Source organism: Loxodonta africana, chromosome 3 (genome assembly GCF_030014295.1).
Source record: "Loxodonta africana isolate mLoxAfr1 chromosome 3, mLoxAfr1.hap2, whole genome shotgun sequence".
NCBI classification, from domain to species: domain Eukaryota; kingdom Metazoa; phylum Chordata; class Mammalia; order Proboscidea; family Elephantidae; genus Loxodonta; species Loxodonta africana.
Genome location: NC_087344.1, coordinates 207,042,803 through 207,064,056, shown reverse-complemented (window position 1 = coordinate 207,064,056; position 21,254 = coordinate 207,042,803). Strand labels below are relative to the sequence as shown.

Sequence of the window (21,254 nt, the reverse complement as noted above, 5' to 3'; positions counted from 1 at the left end):
CCCTCCCTTGTTTTCCTCGAGGCCAGGATCTCTGTCTTACTCAGCTTTGTGGCCCTATCACAGTGCCTCCACATGGTGGGGCCACAATAAATGTTTGTTGTTGAATGAATGAATCTAGTCATTCCCGCTCATGCTCCACATAGCAACCCACGACACTGCAATACTGAGTTGATTCTTTTAAAATGCCCTGTAAAAATGGAATGTATTTTAAATATTTGTCAAATATTCCAACTTCATCGAGAGTTTTCAGTACCCCAGCCCCAGCATTGCCCAGCCAAGTGTCATGTCTCTAAGAGGGGAAGCTACCTGGAGACCTCTGCTGCAAAGACCACCTCAGGAGCACCCCAAGTGCTCCCCAGGCAGCATGGCTCTATAAACCTACCGGAGCAGGAAGGCTTCAGGATAGCAGGAATGGAACACGGCATGGCCTGCACACACATGTAGTGACAGGTCAACGAGCCAATCAAATGAAGGAGCAGATTTCAGGTGACAGCTGTCTGCTGGCCCCATAGCCTTACCCTTCACCATATTCTACACTCACTATGAACGTGGCTCACAAATGCTGGTGTCAGTGACTGAGGAAGGCTGAGAGAAAACCCCCAAACAGATTCAGCCACAAGTTCCTTCTTGCTCCCTAACCAAACCATTTATCAGAGATGCTGATGAAAACCTTGTGTTCCAGGTGTCAATGCTCCTAAGTAAGCCCTTTCTTTCACCCTTCGGCAGAAGGGAAACAAGAAAGCTGTAAGCAGACTGGGCGCCCTCCCCCTCCCCGCACTGGGACTGTCTTTGCCCACCTAAGCAGCCTCTGCTTCCAGAGGAAGGAGGGTTACATGGACCACACACCAGCTCCAGTTCTGCTCCGGGCTTTCTTTGCAGCTCCCAGGAGCAAGGAAGGGCACAAGTGTTGCTGACCATCAGATGCTGGAGAACGGATGCGGGGCCAGAGTTAAAGCCCAAAAAAGAGGATAATGACAGGGAGGTGCTAAGGAGGTTTGCAGGAGAGAAGTTTTCTCCTTCATTCTTTCTTAGGCTGTTAGGGATCCTCAGCTGGTCCAGGTAATGCAGCCTTTGTGTGATAAAGGAAAAACACACCACCTATGAAAGGTGGCAGCTCATAGGTGCTCTGGTGGGCAGCAGAGCCCCCGTAAGACTGCAGCCTCCTCTGTGAGCTGTCTTTATACCTGCTTCACTGTACGCAGGGGCCCAAGGCCTCCGCCAAGGCCACAAGTGAGTCTATAGCTCATTCCCTCCTGCCTAGGCCCCTTCAGAATCTACCAGCTGCAGCCAACCTCAAATTCAACGTCCACCTTGAATGGGGCTGAGACCCAAGCCTCCATCTCTGTTTTAGGAAAGGAGGAACTGTTACCTCTCTCCCCACCCCACCCTTCCCCACCTGTTTGTTGCCCCAGGTGCTCTACCAGTTCCTCACTTCTCTCTGTCTGTCGCCCCTCAGGTGAGCGGGAGCCAGAGTAACCCCATGCTGCTCAGAAACAGGCGGCTGTGCTCCACATGTCGAGAAATGAAACTGGTAGGTGGCGTGGCAGGCAGGGGGGTGTCAGAGCTGGGCACAGGCACTCCCAGGGCAGAGCTCTGCCTCCCCAGCAAAGCCCCGTTGAGGAGACTATGCTGGGGCTCCTTGCAGGGGAGGCCTTGGAAAGGGCTGCAAGTGAGGAGCTGTTGGCCCTGGGAGCACCAGCAACTGACACAATATGATAAACCTTCCCTATTTTCAGCAAGCCGAGAGTGAACCCAGGTAGGTGGGCCAGAGGGGAAGAGATGAGTTGAGATGAGCTGCCTGATTTTAGACTCCTAGGGTGACTGCATCGTCATAGAGTTCAGGTGCAGGGGGACAAGGAGCTGCTTCTGCCCCCCTTAGCATCTCCCCAACACAGCACACATGTGCACACATACCCATATACACACACACAGTCCTCCACCATTAGCATCATGAAACAAGCACTTCATCTTGGGGTTCATCATTAATTCCATCAGTCCCTCAGGAAAAAACCTGCAGAGAGATTCTATAGTACTTTCTAGCTGGTGGAGATGTCACCTACACTGGGTATCTATTATCAGTGGTGGGACAGGATGGGAGGGGTACTAGGAAGAAAGAAGGATATCAAGGGGAATGTGGAAGAAACAAGGACACACCTCTGCCATCTGTTAGAGGTGCTGAAGGAGAGTTCTTCCAAGGTCGGAGTTAGGACTAGGGTCAATTAGGGTTAGCATTAGAATGGTTGTTAGGGTCAGAGTAACAATCAGACTTCGGTTGAGGTTAACTTAGCTAAATGATTAGGTTTAGGGTAGAGCTTAGGGAACGGTCTCTTCAACCCTGGGGCCCTATGAATCTCCTCTGACTAGAGGAGAGAGGTCAGGCTAGGTGTGCAATAAGAGGAAGAGCAACGGATGGCAGAAAAACAGGAGACACAGAGAGGCTCCTTCAATAAGTGCATGGCAGAGGTGCTACATGTTAGCAGGACATGGAAGAGGGCAGCAGCTTTGTGAAATTTTTGTGTGAGATTAGGAAACTCAACCAAAGCCATTGGCAAAGGCATACCTGGATATTACAATCAATGTTTATTTTGACCATAAATAGGAGCATAGCATTCAATATTAACATTGAGTAGAGTCTGGGAAACCAGGATTGGGATTTCTCCTGGTCTTATTCCTGGAATCACTTCACTTGTGACCACACTTAGAACACACTGACCCTGGGCCTAAGCTGGCCTCGGCCAGCTGGCTCGCTTGAGACTTCAACAGTTGTCCTTTTTCTCAAGACCTCCTCCCTGTCCTTTGCCCTTGTCCAGGAGCGGGACCACATGCTATGGTTTTACTGTTTGCAGCCTTTCCTTCCAGATTGCCCACTCCTCCACCTCAAGGAAGGGCCTCAAATACAAGGTGCCCAGGGAATCCTTCCCTACTGCTGTCAGAACTAGTGCACCCAGATCCAGGTAGGAAACATGTAAAAAGTTAGAAACAAGGATGCGATACCCTTAGCTCACTGTGTGCAGTAGCACGTCAGAGTCCTTCCGGGGGTTAGGCAGCAGCAATCCTTTCTCGGCAGCAAGTTGAATGGAGATGCCAGGGAATACAGAATAACACCCAGGAATGGAAGAGAATGTCCTCAGCCTGATCAACAGCATCTGCGAAAAATCCACAGCTAACGTTATACTTAATGGTGAAGGACTGGATGTTTTCCCGCTAAGATCAGGAACAAAGCAAAGGTGCCTGCTCCCGCCACTTCTATTCAACATTGTACTGGAGGTTCTAGCCAGGGCAATTAGGCAAGAAAAAGAAATAAAACTATCGAGATTGGAAAAGAAGAAGTAAAACTCTTTCTATTGACAGGTGACATACTCTTGGAATACAGAAAATCTTAACTCACAAAAAACTATTAGAACTAAATAAGTGAGTACAGTAGGGTTGCAGGATACAAGATCAATATACAAAAATCAGCTGTAGTTCTATACACTAGCAATGAAAACAATCCAGAAATGAAATTAACAAAATTCCATTTACAATGGCATCAAAAAGAATAAAATACTTAGGGATAAATTTGATCAAAGAAGTACAAGACTTGTACATCAAAAACTATAAACATTGTTGAAAGATATTCAAGAAGGCATGAATAAGTGAAAAGAATCCCACACTCATGGACTGGAAGACAATATTGTGGGGGTGGTTGTTGTTAGGTGCCATCGAGTCAGTTCCGACTCATAGCTACCCTATGTACAATAGAACAAAACGCTGCCCAGTCCTGCACCATCCTCACAATTGTTGCTATTCTTGAGCCCATTGTTGCAGCCACTGTGTCAATCCATCTCATGGAGCGTCCTTCTCTTTTTCACTGACCCTCTACTTTACCAACTATGATGGCCTTCTCCAGGGACTGATCCCTCCTAATAACACGTCCAAAGTATGTGAGATGTAGTCTTATCATTCTTGCTTCTAAGGCACATTCTGATTGTACTTCTTCCAGGACAGATTTGTTTGTTCTTTTGGCAGTCCATGGTATTTATTCAATATTCTTCACCAACAACACAATTCAAAGGCATCAATTCTTCCTCAGTCTTGCATATTCATCATCCAGCTTTCGCATGCATATGAGGTGATTGAAAACACCATGGCTTGAGTCAGGTGCACCTAAGTCTTCAAGGTGACAACTTTGCTTTTCAACACTTCAAAGAGGTCTTTTGCAGCAGATTTGCTCAATGCAATGTGTCATTTGATTTCTTGACTGCCGCTTCCATGGGTGTTGACTATGGATCCAAGTAAAATGAAATCCTTGACAACTTCAATCTTTTCTCTGTTTATCACAATGTTGGTTATTGGTTCAGTTGTGAGGATTTTTGTTTTCTTTATGTTTAGGTGTAATCCATACTGAAGGCTGTGGTCTTTGATCTTCATCAGTGAGTGCTTCAAGTCCTTTTCACTTTCAGCAAACAAGGTTGTCTCATCTGCATACCTGCATATCACAGGTTGTTAATGAGTCTTCCTTCAATTCTGATGCCATGTTCTTCTTCCTGTAGTCCAGCTTCTTGGATTATTTGCTCAAGCATAGAGATTGAATAAGTATGATCAAAGGATACAACACTGATGCACACCTTTCCTGACTTAAACCATGCAACATCCCCTTGTTCTGTTTGAACCACTGCCTCTTGATCAGTGTACAAGTTCCTCATGAGCACAATTAAGCATTCTGAAATTTCCATTCTTCGCAATGTTATCCATAATTTCTTATGATCCACACAGTCAAATGCCTTTGCATAGTCAATAAAACACAGGTAAACATCTTTGTGGTGTTCTCTGATTTCAGCCAGGATCCATCTGACATCAACAATGATATCCCTGGGTCCATGTCCTCTTCTGGATCCGGCTTGAATTTCTGGCAGTTCCTTTTCAGTATACTACTGCAGCCACTTTTGAATGATCTTCAGCAAAATTTACTTTGTCTTCTTAAGCTGCCCTTTGAAATCTTCTGTTCAGCTCTTTTCATTTATTTCTTTCATTTGCTCTAGCTACTTGACATTCAAGAGCAAGTTTCAGAGCCTCTTCTGACATCCGTTTTGGTCTTGTCTTTCTTTACTATCTTTTTTAATGACTTGTTGCTTTCTTTATGCATGATGTCCTTATCATTCCACAACTTGTCTGGCCTTCGGTCATTAGTGTTCAGTGTGTCAAATCTGTTCTTGAGATGGTCTCTAAATTCATGTGGGATATACTCAAGGTCCTATTTTGGCTTTTGTGGACTCATTCTAATTTTCTTCAGTTTTAACTTGAACTTTCATAAGAGCAGTCGATGGTCTGTTCTGCGGTCGGCCCCTGGCCTTGTTCTGACTGATGATATTGAGCTTTTCCATCGTCTCTTTCCACAGATGTAGTCAACTTGATGCCTGTGTATTCCATCTGGCAAGGTCCACATGTATAGTCACCATTTATGTTGTTGAAAAAAGGTATTTGCAATGAAGAAGTTGTTGGTCTTACAAAATTCTATCATGCAGTCTCCAGCATCGTTTCTATCACCAAGGCCATATGTTGTTAAATGGCAATAATCCCCAAATTGATCTATGGGTTAAATTAAATCCCTTTTAAATACCCAGATACCTTTTTTGCAGAAATTGACAAGCAGATCTTAAAATTCATATGGAAATGCAAGAGACCCAGAATAACCAAAATAATTTCAAAAAGGAACAAAGTTAGAGGACTTATGCTTTCTGATTTCAAAACTTACTAGAAGCCTGCAATAATCAAGAGTGTGTGGTACTGATTTAAGTATAGACATATAGACCAATGGAACAGAATCAAGAGTCCAGAAATAAACCCTTACATTTATGGACAATTTTTTTAAGAACTTTATTGAAATTTAATTTATATACCATATAATTCACCCATTTAAAGTGTGTAACTCATTACCTTTTAGTATGTTCACAGGGTTGTGCAACCATCACCCCTATCTAATCTTAGAAGATTTTCATCAACCCAAAAAGAAACCCGGTACCCATTAGCTATCATTCCTCATTCCTTCTCCCACTAACCCCTCCTCCCAGCCTCTGGCAATCACTAATCTACTTTTTGTCACTATAGATTTGCCTTTTCTGGACATTTCATACAAGTGGAATCATACGATATGTGATCGTTTTGTAACTGGCTTCTTGCACTTAGCATAATGTGTTCAATGGTTACCCCAAATTGTGGCATGTATCAATACTTCATTCCTTTTTCTTGCCAAACAGTATTCTATTGTATGGATATACCACATTGTGTTTATCCATTCATTAGCTGATGGACATTTGGCAGACAATTGATTTTTGACAGAAGTGCCAAGATAATTCCAGTGAGAAAAAAATAATCTTGTCAACAAGTGGTATTGGGACAACTGGATATCCACATGCAAAAGAATGAAGTTAGACCTCTGCCTCACACCACATACAAAAATTAACTCAAAATCAAAGACTTAAATGTAAGAACTAAAACCATAAAACTCTTATAAGAAAACATAGCCATAAATCTTCATGACCTTGAATTAGGCCGGTTTCTTAAATACGATGCTAAGAGCATAAATGACAAAAGATAAAATACATGAGTTGGATTTCATCAAGATTAAAAACTTCTGTCCATCACAGGACACTATGTATCAAGAAAGTGAAAAGACAACCCACAGAATGGGAGAAAATATTTGCAAATCATATATCTGATAAGGGGCAAGCACCCAGAATATATAAACAACTCTTACAACACAATAAAAAGACAACCCAATTTAAAAAAAGGACAAAATATTTGAATAGACCTTTGCTTAACATCGTTAGTCATTAGAGAAATATAAGTCAAAACTACAATGAGATACTATTTCACAAGTCAAAACCACAGTGAGATCCTATTTCACACTAGGGTCACTATAATAAAAAAGACAGACAATAACAAGTGTTGGCAAGGATAGGGAGAAATTGGAACTCTCATACCTTGCTGATGGGACTGTAAAACAGTGCAGATGCCTTGGCAAACAGTTTGAAAGTTCTTCAAAAACTAAAACAGAGTTACATACAACCCAGCATTTTCACTAGATACGTACCCCGAGAACTGAAAACATGTGTCCATACAAAAACTTATAGGTGAACATTCATAGCACCCATATTCATAATAGCTCAAAAGTGGAAACCACCCAAATATCCATCATCTGTTGGATACACAAAATGTGGTCTTTCAAGATAATAAGTATTATTTGACCACGAAAAGAAATGAAGTACTGATGCGTGTTACAACATGAATGTACCTTGGAAGTAGTATGCTAAGTGAAAGAAACCAGACAAAAAGGCCACATAGCATCTGATTGCGTTTATATAAAATGTCCAGAATCAGCAGACCCCTAGAGACAGAAAGATTAGTGGTGCCAGGGACTGGGGAAGGGGCAAACGGGGAGTGATTGCTGATGAGTACAGGGTTTCTTTTCGGGGAGATAAAAATGTTCTGGAATTAGATAGTGGCGTTGGTTGTACAACTTTGTGAATAAACTAAAATCACTGACTTGTTGTGTACTCTAAAATGGTTAATTTTATGGTACGTAAATTATGTCTCAATTTAAAAAAGATTAGCATTAGAAAAATATTTTTTAAAATAGAAACATAAAATGGATTCATCTTTTAAAAAAAAAAGAAAGAAAGAAAGAAGGAAAAGATTTCCTAAGTAGGACCTGGCTTCTGTAGCTACTCATAGTCCTTTGTAACTACTTGTATTCTCGTGTGATTATGGTTGTGAATTACCAAGTCATCGGCCTTGGTTTTCAGCAAGATTATTGTCTGTTTTTTTCACATCTCTACTGCAAACAGCTCATCTTCCCCTTAAAACACCTATTTTGTAGCCCTTCTGTTGTTTGCATTATTCTCTTGTTAACATATTTAGGTCTCTTAAAAGTAACTGTCAAGCTGAACATACTATAGGTAGGCATTCTCTAATATGTGTTAATTGGCTCCAGAAGTCCATGTATGTAATTAAGTTTATTTCAACAAATATTTATCAGTTGCCTGCCATGGGCCAGGTACTTAGGTAATGTGTCAGTCACACACACATACAAAAAAGACGATGGTAATGATGTAAGCCCTGCCTTTAAGGAGCCAAATAGATAAGCAAATAAATTACGACAAGGTATGATGAATGTAAATAAAAATAGACCTGGTGGGGAGTGAAAGGTTGCTCAGGGAAGCCTATCTGGAAGAAGATACTGCAGAGTTTTCAAGAATTAATAGGAATTTACCACACTTTTTCTCAGAGACAAAATGCTCTCTTTGACAGCTTTGTTCTGACATAGCCCCTACAGCCCACTTCACACATAAGGATGGGAAACAGTTGTACTAGCTGGGTTACAAGGCTTCAGATCAGGGGTCATGCTATGCAGGAGGAGGTAGAAAGTTCCTTTCATCTTTGCCTGGAACAGGGCCAGCTGTAGATGAAATTTTAAAGAAAGGCAAAGTCTGTCTCTGGTACATTCTTATCTCTTTTTATGTGTCTAGAAGACTCTTGTTAGCTTCTCTCTGAAGCCTCTGCCTCCTCCACTACTCTTGTTACCAGACAAGTACCAAAACCCGTTGCTGTCAAATTAATTCTGACTCACAGCAACCTACAGGACAGAGTAGAACTGCCCCATAGGGTTTCCAAGGGACAGCTGGTGGATTCAAACCGCTGACCTTTGGTTAGCAGCCAAGCTCTTCACCACGGCGTCACCAGATGCTACTTATTATCAGATCACCTTCTTCCTTCTTCACCCTCATCCTCCCCTGGGCTGATGAGTTAGAAGAACAAAATGATTAAATACAGTGGTGCTTGGCATTCTTGTAGACTTACTATTCAGTGTTTTTTGTTTTGTTTTGTTTTGCTATTTTCAAACACCTCTAAAGGTCCTTGACACAGAGTAATTTGGAGTTTTTCTGAGTCATAAATTTAAATTACAAGTCACTTAGTAACCCAGCTGTACACCTTCATCCACATCTTTGTGATTATCTTTTCATTGTCACGACTACAGTAATTTTTGAGAAATAATAAAAATAAATGCTTCTTAGTGAAAACATGGTCTCCAAAAGAACATCAACATCTAGTGCTAGTAATAAATGTAAAAAAAAGTTCAAGGAAGTGATGTCCCTTAACCAGGAATACTGTTAACTGTATAAATGATTTTAGCCCTGCATGAAGGACACATTTAAATTTTTCAAATGTGCTTCAAAGTGGGGTCATTCATTCACTAATTCTGTCAACAAATACTTCTTAAACAGGCACTGTATTAGGACCTGGAAATATAAAAGTAGAGACATTGTCTCTGTCCTACGAAGCTGTAAGTCTCTCAGGGAAGCCAATAAATACCATAAAAAGGCTGAGTCTTCTGAGAGAGGGAGCCCAGAGAACAATAGGAACAGAAGGCGTCAGAAGTCTCTGTGAGAAAGTGATACTTGACCTGAGACCAGAAGAATGCGTGGGGGAGTGATTTAGGCAAAGAGAATTTGAAGGTTTATTAGTCTTGAAAGGAGCCCTGGTGGCGCAGTGGCGAAAGTGCTTGGCTGCTAACCAAAAGGTTGGTGGTTAGAACCCACCAGCCGCTCTTCCTCAGGAGAAAGACGTGGAGGTCTGCTTCAGTAAAAATTTACAACCTTGGAAACCCTATGAGGCAGTTCTACTCTGCCCTATAGGGTCACTATGAGTCAGAATTGACTCAATGGCAACGGGTACTAATCCCAAGCTACCTAAGGGCAAAATCTGATAAGCAGGGAAGAAAAGACACCCTGTGGCGTGGAGGGCAGGATGGTGCCCTCTGGTTCATTCACGTCACAACAGGATGTACGACTGACTTTGGTATTAAACACAACTTGGGTTCGCTGAGGTGGTGCGTTGTTTATTTCAATCAGAATGCAGTTTTGGGCAATGTTCTAAATAAGGCTTTCTTCCTCAGGTGCAACCAAGAACTATGCTCATCCCAGACGACCTGAAACTTTCCTTTGAGAATTTTATGAGTCATAGGTAAGCCAAAGATTTAAATCAGAACATGAGTTTAATTCTGGTTATATTTGTTTGGGGACACAGGATAGTGGATTGAGAAACATAGTCAGTAGATTGTTAGAGAATACTTAGGGAATGGACTCCTTGACTGGTTTCATTCTCTGGTTAGCTATGGTGAAATCCAACATATTTTTCGTATTTTTGCTTGAACAGCTATTGAAACTACTGTAGCAGGTATTATCTTCCTTTCTGCCTTCATAAGAACAGTGTAAAGGGTAGCATAGGAGATTTCTTTGTTAACTCAGGCAGAACAAAACACGAATTGCCCGTATAGATGACATATCTAATTCAGAAGGCGTGGGAGGTTACACACACTCTGCCCTGAGTTCAGGACAGCCTCTGCTACTTTTTAATAACTAAATCCCTGTTATCAGTTTACTTTGTTGTCATTTACTGCTTTCTTATCAAGATCAAGTGCAACAGAAATAAATTCCAGTCAGAATTCTGGTTAGCTGGGTTATAAATAATCGGGTTTTTTTGGGTTTTTTTTTTTTTACTGTATTTAACTCTCAGATAGGGGAAAAGGGCTCAGTGTTTACTTTCTTCAAAAATTCAAAACATATACTCACCTTGTATAAGACACCAGTATAGGTAGACCTGCCTTATGACTGGAATGTAGAAATACAACCAAAGTTATATATGACCAACCAGAGAAGTGATATGTTATCTAATGGCAATCTTTAAATCTTTTTTCCTCATATAAAGAACAATAATGTGGGAAAATAAATAGGTCTTTTTTGTAACCTTACACTGCACAGTGGCAGATGTTCTGATTGCTTTTATGAACTCACGGCCATTTGTTCCACGCTGAGGTTTGGACTCAGGTGCGCGGAAACTATGTACCAGGTACCTGGCCCAGGTGGACAGGGTGGTAGAGGAAATGGGTATTTGGGTAGTACAGGCTCCAGCGCTAATGACATTTACCTATACTGATTCTGGAGCCATGGTGGCACGGTGATTAAGAGCTATATGGCTGCTAACCAAAAGGTCAGCAGTTCAGATCCACCAACTGCTCATTGGAAACCCTATGGGGCAGTTCTGCTCTATCCTGTAGGGTTGCTATGAGTCGGAATCAACTCCATGGTAACGGGTTTGTTTTTGTTTATATATATATATTGATTCTGGAGCCCTGGTGGCACAGTGGTTATGAGCTTGGCTGCTAACCAAAATTTTGGCAGTTTGAATCAATTAGCCGCTCCTTGGAAACCCTATGGGGCTGTTCTACTCTGTCCCATAGGGCCACTGTGAGTCAGAATTGACTCAATGGCAACTGGTTTTTTTTTTTTTTTTTTTAATACTGATTCTGTAATTCCAAAGAGCTCTTATATCAGGTCACAATAAAAATAATTCTAATAAATATTCTTTATGGACATTAAATGAATAACTGGACTATCTAAAATTAGGGATTTCTGAGCAGGTTTACTCTTCTGTGGAAGATTCTTTTGACAGCCTTGCCCCATTTTGTTCATCTTGCTAGTGCGGTACCTTAAATAAAGTCCCACATCCCAGAATCACTGGGCAGGTTACTGGTCTGGAAGAGTTGCTACTTTTTTTCCTGGAAATTGGAGGTTGCTTTTTCTAATACCCCTGTTGTCAGACCATGTATGTTTTGACAGTGGAATAAAGCATTTTTTTACAATGAAGGTTTTCTTGAAGACCATTAAAATGCTATAAGTGAAAACAGCTTGATAAGTAGTAGCCCCAGTCTCCTCACACCACTGCACAAGTGGCCTAGTCACCAGGTTGACAGGTGCTGGAGCCGAGAGACCACCTCTGTTTTAAAATGCATGAGTACACATCCCTTTCCACCAAGCCCTCACCAATTCACTGATTTGTGTTCTTGCTCCCTCCAACCAGGACGATGGGCCTTCACCCATCAAGAGCGAAGACTGTACCCAAACCTCCCCATGATGACATCCTGACAGGTTTGGTTTCTTTTGGAGTTCTTTTAGTGTGAGACAGACTACCCCAGGATGGGAGAATGAAAAGATTAATTCCTGAAATAATTCCTAAATTTTCTGAACAAATTCCCATTCCTTGTCCCTTTCTCTTTTGCATGGTGCCCTTTTGTCCTGCTTTGGCTGGTCTACAGCCCTCCACTCTCTCTAGCCCCACCTGTTCCCTCTTCAGGCTTTCCTTGCCCTTCTTATCCATGTTATGTTCCTTCCCAGGCCCCTTCCATACCACATGGCTCTGCCCCATTCCTTCTAAAGAGCCCTGTAATCTACTTACTGAGGAATTCCCATAGGTATGTGGTACAGACTATAGTCCCCCCACAAACAGTCTTGATGGTACCAATTAAGGTGGGAAGGGAGCTACATCCGCACACACCTGAAATTGCCTGACCACGGCCCTAAACCTGCCACCCCTGCGGGTCCCCTAAAACACCTGCCTTCTCTAAACAGCTGACCATTGCTATTTTTATCTTTACTATTGATAGAAAAAAGGATAGAGGCTCTGTCTCCAGCTTCAGCATTGACCTAAGTCTCACCCTTTAGAGAAGCCAAGTTGTGAAGGCGAGAGGGGCCTTTTTGAAGTGATACCATTTGAGGGTTTAATGCAGCACAAGCTGTCACCTTAGTAGGTCTGTCCATCTTCTCATTTGCTCCCACATCAGCTGAAGCCATCTGAGGTTTTTTTTTTAATTTGATACACATAATAAGGAAAATCAAGACCACTTTCTTCACTTTGTACAGATAGGGAAATCTAAGCTCCACCCTGGGAGTTGCAGGAGAGCTAGAGCCAGATCTGAGCTGAGAAGGCATCTAGAAAGGAAGTTTGAGGGATGTCTTGGAGGAGGGGATGCCGAAAGGAGGACCAGAGACCAAGGGAAGAGCTAAAGCTTGGAGATGTTACTCTAGTGAAGTGAGAGGCTGTTAGTCCCAGTGAGTCCCTTCTTATTTGCCCCAAAACATTGGCCTAGTTCATGGCTGTTATTTAGCCCAAGTGGACAGAAGAGCCTAGAGCTAAGAGCATCCGCCCAAAGAAAGCTCCCCACTCTACTGTTCTCTGGTCTGTGACCACCTCATTCTCTTGAAGCCAAAAGAGCACTGAGTGACAGGCATGTGCAATTTGTTTCAAGGTTCTCTGTACCAGCCACACATTCATTCAGAGTTTCCCTTGAACCTGGACTTTTTCAGGCTTGCCCTCACGGAGGGATGAACTAACTCCTCCCCACTCCCTACACACACACACACACACACACACACACTATTACATGCCCTTCCCTCAACAAGAATGTTTATTATCTGACCATGGAGGACAGTGTGACAAGATGCCTTTCACAGCTGATTAGCCCTGGCAGTGTACTTCAAATAGCAGAGAACGAGCTAGACTTGGTGTACACAAGATCAGTACATTATGTTCTTAGACAGACCTGGTTCTTGCCCACACAGTCCAACCTAGGACAGCAATATTGGAGGTGAGGTGTGCAGGAGGGGCTTGTGGAGCTGCTTAGGAGCTGAAGCTTAGTAGATCTACAGTCAACTCCAGTTGTGACCCTTCTAAGCTAAAGCCTTGGTCTGGTGTTTTTCTCTGAGATCAGGGAAAAAGGACTAGACTAGGAGCAAAGAAACCTGAATTCTGATCCAAGCCTTGCTCTATAGTCTTGGCCAAATTGTTTAAACTCTCTGGGACTTTGTTCCCACCTGTAAAACCAGAGAGCCGTTTGCCCCGCTGAGAGCAGACACTCAGCACAAGCAGCCTTCACCTTTGGTCACCCCGGAAAACTGCTGACACTGCCCCAGCCTCGCTGGTTTCTATAGCTTAGACATGTCCATGTTGCTGCACTTGCTGCGTATTGCTGGGCTCTGTTCCCTGTGGACATGTCACAAATACCACGTGGCCGACTCATCCCAGCAAACATTACTGCCAGTAGTTGCCTAACTCCTTCTGTTGGTCACAACAGTGATTTCTAACCTTTTTCTGGAATGAACTAAACCTTATGTATTACCCATAATTCTTAATGAGACTCAAGTGAATGAAAGGGCCTATCTCCACAAGTGATGGGGATTCCTTCTGGTTTCATTTATCTTTGCCTTGAGCCAAGCGTCCCATGACTCTTGGTCTTGATAAACATTGCTACAGATGCTAACCACCTGACTTGGGCTACCACCTGGCACAGTGGCGTGATACCGTTAGCGCTGGGTTAGGACTGAAGAGATCTGAGTTCTGGCCCTCAGCTCACCAGTGCCTGTGACTCTGGACCTCTGTTTCCTCTTCATTGTAGTGATGAGACTGAACTGGATCCTGGGTGTGTATGATTCCATAACATCTCTAAGGTCTCATTTAGCTGGACTGAGGAACTTGTTCCAAAGAATTCAGGGCTCCAATTCCATTCACTATTCAGAGACTCCCAGTGGAGTCTGTTGTTTCATACCTTGATTTACTCTGCTTCAAGTGACATGTCTTCCTGAAAAGTTAAATATTAACCAACTTTCGTAAATAAAATCATATTTGCAAAAAAGGTCAGGATGATAAGGATTTTAAAGACTCCTAGAATAAATTATTCCATAAGCCAAAGGTTCCTTTTGAGATGCAACCACTTTCTCTCTACTTTGTAAGATTATGTTTTGTTTTAAAAAGTTCAGAACCATATATACGGTCCCTGAAAAACCCCCTGAAAATTGAATCCTCTTTTCCTTTTGACTCACATTACAACTCCAGACACGTTTTATCTTCATTTCAATTCAGTTGGCAATGGCTCCTGATACTTGAGTTGTATGTTTCTGGGTACTCCTTTCTGACCTCTGATGAAATTTGTAAAAGCTTAACTATTGTGAGGGATAAGGTGGTTCTCCTCAAAGAATTCTACTGTGAATTTTGAATCTGTTTTATAAGGTTAAGAAAGTCTTTGGTGTCCTTTAGTTATTTTGAATTTCTTTAAGGGTAGAACGTAAGGAGCCCTTGTCCTTCCTTCTTCTTGCATTGCCCTCCAGAGAACATTCACTACCGACTGCCCGTCCTGGGCCCTAGGATAGCTGTCTTCCAAGACCTGTTCTCAGACGCCTACAAAACTCTGCAGGAGAGGCAGCCCTCTTCCTTGCCCAGAAAGGAGTCAGTCAGCAAGACAATGAGGCGGTGAGTGATCATCTGAGCTCATCTCACCCAGGCTTCCAGGGAGAAAACAACCTCAACAAGCCAGCTTCCGACACTGGGGCTCTCTCCTCATACTTTCCTCCTGTTTCCAATAACGTGACTAAATCTTGCCTTTCTTAAGAGTTGCTGGTATTGTAGCTCTTGTTACTATCTTCTCACCTACTTCTCCCAAAGACAAAATGGCTTAATTACATGATTATAAAAATTTATTGATTGAAACAGAGCCATGGAAGTGTATCTCCTTTTATTTGGTTAAATTTTCTTAGCCATGTTGTAATAGACAATACTCTTCTGTTTCTAAGACCTGAGTATTTTGTGAAGGTTATTTCAGCTCTTCCTTCAGGGCAGGGAGCTGGAGACGGCCCCAGGGGATACCGTATGAATTTAGTTTGTTAAGAAGGAAGGAGAGAAATGGAGGTCACCCTTCGGTGCTTATCTCTGTCAGTTTATGCTGGTAAATGACAGGATACTTTGATGCAAAACTGGAAAATGGCAAGTGATCAATTGTTGCAACCCTCAAGGACAGAAACTGTGCCTTGCCTTGCCCTCCCCAGTCACCTCCTTTCCTGCCTTGCATGTATCAGATATTCAGCTAATCTTTGCTCATTCAAATCCATGCCAAGTGCTTGTGTTTTCTAGCTCGGTTACCTTGGTGCGAGGATGTACGCCCCCACATCTGTCCTAGACCACGTGTCAGCAGTATGAGGGAGTCAAAGGAAAACTCGAGGCTTTCAAATATTTTATTTGTGGGCACATATGCTCTGTGCTCAGCTTCAGAAAGGCTCATATAAAAAAGACCCCTTCCATTCCTTAAGAGACAATGGCCTTGTGGAATCCCAGGATCGTGACCGAATGCACACTCACCAACAGGTGAGAACCGACCTGTGTGCTGAGTCTATCTGAAGAATGGGCTTCAGAAATCTAGATCAAATGGCCTGGTGCCTAAACAGACCTCCTATGATTCTTGGCTTCACTCCAGTTCAAGAACTCCAACAACAGTGTGCACTTCCTGTCAAGGTGAAGGCTGTGTGCATTGATCTGATCCCATTTCATATAATTGTCGAAAAATAAACATGTCACAGGTAAAAGTTTTCTTGTTTGGATTTTTGCAAATATAACATATCCAGTAACAAGATGTGGGGTACCTATACTCATGCCATTAAGGGGGATGCATGCCCAAAAAACAATTATTTGGAGCTTTTGAGATAATCTGAATATTGCGTGGCTAAGAAGCCCTGGTGACACAGTGGTTAAAACGCTTGGCTACTAACTGAAAAGTCCACGGGTCAAACCCAACAGCTTCTTCATGGGAGGAAGATGTGGCAATCTGCTCCCGTAAATATTTACAGCCTTAGAAATCCTATAGACAGTTCTACGCTGTCCTATAAAGTTCCTATGAGTTGGAATCCACTCAGTGGCAGTGGGTTTGGTTTTTGGGTTAATGAGATAAAAAGAAGCCCCGGTGGTGCAGTGGTTAAGTGACCAAAAGGTCAGCAGTTCCAAGCCACCAGCCACTCCCAGGGAGAAAGATGTGGCAGTCTGCTTCCGTAAAGTTTACAGCCTTGGAAACCCCATGGGGCAGTTCTGCTTTGTCCTGTAGGGTCACTATGAGTCAGAATTGACTCCACAGCAACAGTTTGGTTTTTTTTGGTAAAGAGATAGAGGGCCCCTGGGTGGCGCGAACAGTTAACTGAAAAGTTGGCAGTTTGAGTCTACCCAGAGGTGCCTTGGAAGAAAGACTTCATGATCTACTTCTGAAAAATCAGCCACAGGGAACGCTATGGAGCACAGCTCTACCCTGACACACATGGAGTCGCCATGAGTCAGAATCGGCTCAGCGGCAAATGGTTGGGGCTTTTTTGGCTTAGTGAGATAGAATGCTTCCTAAGTCTCTTTAAGAAGGCTTCACGTAGGATGCTTCCAAAATCCCATCAAAAAGAACACTCTAGTGTTGACTGATGTCCCAGCCTGCTGACGGTCTATTTTAGTAATTTTTGAACTTTTTAGTTGTAGGAACCTTTTATACACTTAAATATTGAGAAATGTAAAGAACTTTTTAAAAATGTGGCTTATAGCTATTGATAGTTATCATATTAGAAATCAAAATGGAGAAATTCTCAGTACACAAGCACACCTTCTGTTAGCTGCCAGAGTGACGGCATTATCACGTCATGTAGCTTCTGGAAAACTCCACTGTACCCTTGTGAGAGAGAGAGAATAAAAAGGCAAATAACACCTTAGCATTATTGTGAAAATGATTTTGACCTCACAGGTACTTTGGAAGGGTTTCATAGACTCCCAAGACCACACGTGGAGAACTTCTGGTCTATGTGATATATCCTTTTGTCTCCATCACTTCAGGAAAAGGGATGCCAAGACGCTTTCACGCACCCACCCGAGTAACCTGCTTCGCTTGACACAGGATTTAGAGCAACAGGAGCAGCAGGTTTTCAGAGTTAGTACGGCATTCCAGCATCATTGTCTACCCAGCAACCTTGTAAACTTAATTTGGTTTCTCAAATAGTGTGCCAGCAAGATTAGAGTGGACTGACCAGCTATTCACAAGAATTTCAATTCCTTTTAAACTGTCATTTCTCTAGATGGATGGTCTGTTAAGTATTAATTTATTTGCTTTTGGTTAGTGTGAACTCAGTTCCCAGAATCTGAGGTCCACTAGTGATGCCCCTTCAGAGATGCCCCCTCAGCAGCCCTGTTGAATGGCTAGCCAGCTGGTTAATTTCCTCTTTCCCTTTGCTCCTACAACCGAATCCTGGAGAGTAATGGCACCAAGGGGTGAATTTCCTAAATTGAGAAATCCTGCTCTGACAGACTTCACCACATGACCAACCCAGTGACACCATTTTAATTTAAACTTGAAAAGAGATCTACGTATACTTGTGCTACCTGATTTTCTTTACCAGTAGTAAATGTTTAAAGGAAGTAATTTTACCACGGAAACCGTTGCTGCCACTTCCAGTGTGGGGTCAGATGGTTCCCCTGTCATCCTTTTTGGCACAACCTTTCGTATAGTGAGTTGGCTCCTTAGAGGTAATAATGTGGGCATGGCAGTTATTATTTTATGTACAGTATGTTCCTATGGTTTATCCCAAAATCTCTCACCAGTAGGCCAGGGCAATTTCTTCATTATGGAAATCTAGTCATAATGTTATTTATGGTTCAAAGTCATGTACAATTCAGATTAATTTTACCAAATGGATAATCTTGGCTTGCTTTCTGTTTCAAGGCTAACATATGATTTCGCTATTCTTAAAAAAAAAAAAAAGTCATAGTAAAAATCAACAGTCATGAACCAGACTCACTCGTACTTTTCATCTTTCTTCACCCCAAGAGGGAACTCAAAAACCAATCAATCAACACAATTCCTTCATTCCCGGGAATGCAGAGAAATGTTATATTCAAGGAAGAGTCATGCTGTAGCTCTAAAAATATAACTCTTTGGGTATTTAACTCAAAATCATTGTTGCATTCAGTTGCCAGCTTAACCTCGGGAAACCCTTTGGGCCTCCATGGCCTTGTGCTCGGCTCAGGGTCAATCATCATTTTCCTTGTCTCTGTCCAAGCTTGGGGGAGGCCTGTCAGGGGACCTGTTGTCTCCTGGGACTTGTGGTATCACATTGGAGGTTCCCATTGTACTGAGTATCAGAAGTGTAACAAGTTTAGCAGAACTGCCTTGTCTTTTCCTAAGGAAAGCTCTATCGAGAATGCTCCTATCTGGGTGCAGTTACTCAAGTCAGGGGGCATCTTTGGGATGAGGAGCATAGAAGATTTCTAAGATGAGGAGGAAGCTCGGGCCTTTTTTCTATTAATCAACCTCAAATGTTTTATTCTCTGTGAACTAAATCCTTAAGAATCAAGGTTAAATTAGAACATTTTAGAAATGGACAGAATGTAACTTCCTGCTAGGGGAAGTGGGGTTGATCAATTGTGTTCAACCATGTCCCCTCCAGCCCATCCTAATGTAGCACTTCATTAAATACAGTCCCTGTGTCATATGTGCAACTCTTCCCTCTCTAGAAAATGATAACTTACTGGGGTCAAGAGCAGTATTTCATGCTGACACCATATCCCTGCAGGAGCTATCCAGGCACATACTTGAGAGATGTTCAGAATGGTGAAAAGGCTTGTCAAGCAATATGAGAAAATAATTGAGCTAAGACCCCTGAATTTGGGCTCTGAAGATACAAAGGGTTTAGGTATTAGAATTCTACTCCTGAGAAACTTAGAATTTCAGTTGGAGAAATAATGCACACACATACACACACACACGTGCACACACACAAGTAAGTGAAGAGCACGTGCACGGGGCAGAGTGTGAATAAGCACAAGTTCCTCTCTGCTATCAACGGAACACCCTGTGATTGCAGCAGTAACGCTCTCTTTAACGCCAACTGTCCACCTCTTTGGACAGGGACAAAGATGCGATTGTGTCACCCTGTGAGGAAAGTTGGTCAGGGGAAGTAGCCACATTCACCCACACAGGATGTTGTCTTGTTCTTTGCAAAGTCTTTGGCAAGATGTTTAACGCCTGGGCAGCCAACTGCGGAATAGTGAAATGGGGCACTGGCAGCTCTTTGCTGTTTCAAGGACAACTTACTCCTAAAACTCTTGGGGCTGTCCTTGATTCAGTCTTATGTAGCAGAGATCATCCTGAGGGATGTCACATAGCCAGAAAAGTCAGGAAGGCCCGGCCTAGATTCTCACATTGAGAAATTGCATAAAGAGTCAGATGTGAATAAAATAACCAGAAAGAGATATTGGCACCTTAGCTGGCACTGAGGAGTGGAACTGGGTGGCTGGGGGACAGAAATTGTGAGGGAGCACTTTTCATATTATACTCTGTTTACTCGCTGAATTTCGAATCATTTGCATGTTTCACTGATTCAGAAACAAACAACATGAAGCAAACAAAAAACCTTTTTAAAGTTGCCTGAGGGCTATCTAGCTTTGGAGTTGGGAACCCGATAAACTATCAACATAATTGTTTGTCTTCCTGACACTCAAACACAGTCCTTGAATACTACAAAATTCAGGCAAGCATCCAGTTTAAAGAATAAATTTTATCACTGGCCTTTGGAAGTTTTGCTACTGAAATGCTGCTACTGGCAATAGCATCAAACCCTGCAAGCTTACGTAGCATTTTAAACTTGCCAAAGCACTTTCACTTGCTTTTCTTCTCTCTCTCTCAAATTTACCCTTGTTCTCCTATGGTTAAACAGAAGCAATAATGTTTTACACAATGCCATTTAATAAACCCAGTCCCTCCCTGGGGCGGCTCTACAAAAAGTCTTCCCTTTGCTGAAACAAGTGCACCTGGCTCTTTTTTGTGGAGCTGCCTACATGGAACTAGACCCTCTTGCACAAAACCATGGCCTTTGAAATATTTGATGACATGGCCCACGATCCCCTTAGTTTTCTTAACTTAAGATCCGTAGGTCCTTTGGCCAGTATGACATGGCCCCAGTCATCCTCTCTAGATCCACTCCAGTGTCACTCAAAACATGGCAACTGAAGTGGCGCCCAAAACTGCAGGTGTGTCTGGTCAAAAGTGACTATGGGATTCTTAACTGCCCTCGTTCTGGATCTCCTGCTTCTAGGAATGGAAACTAAAATGGCATTACTTTTCCTAGCATCTGCATCCCACTCATTCTCTCACATTGACTCACACTAATTAAAGCCTTTTTGTCCATCTACTGTTTTTTTTTTTTTTTTTACTGTTCTTTCAGCTGTTCTTTCAGCATTTCCCTGGCTGCTATTTTTTTTAAACCTATGTGCATGACCCTGTATTCCTCTGGTGGCACAGTGGCTAAGCACTTGGCTCCTAACTGAAAGGTCGATGGTTTGAACCCACCAGCTGCTCTACAGGAGAAAGATGTGGCAGTCCACTTCCCTAAAGATTTACAGCCTTGAAAACCCTAAGGGGAAGTTCTACTCTGTCCTATAGGGTTACTATGAGTTGGAATCGACTCCATAGCAACAGGTTTTATATTCCTCCTTATTAAGTTTCCTCTGGCTAGGTTCCAGTCAGTGACTACCTTTCTGAATCTAGATTCCATCCTTCACTAGCCCTCCCAGGTTTAATGACCTGGTCTCCTGTC

The 21,254-nt window shown here is 42.6% G+C and overlaps 1 protein-coding gene across 1 annotated transcript in view; it reads left to right on the top strand.

The window, feature by feature from the left end:
• C3H1orf105 (chromosome 3 C1orf105 homolog) overlaps positions 1–16,355 on the top strand; it is a 28,393-nt gene extending 12,038 nt beyond the window's left edge. Inside the window, exons 5-8 of the mRNA XM_064280014.1 lie at positions 1,457–1,531; positions 9,935–10,002; positions 11,899–11,966; positions 14,979–16,355. Coding sequence (XP_064136084.1) covers positions 1,457–1,531; positions 9,935–10,002; positions 11,899–11,966; positions 14,979–15,124 — 357 coding nt within the window. The 3' untranslated portion in view covers positions 15,125–16,355. The remainder of the gene's footprint in view (positions 1–1,456; positions 1,532–9,934; positions 10,003–11,898; positions 11,967–14,978) is intronic.
• Positions 16,356–21,254: the final 4,899 nt, after the last annotated feature.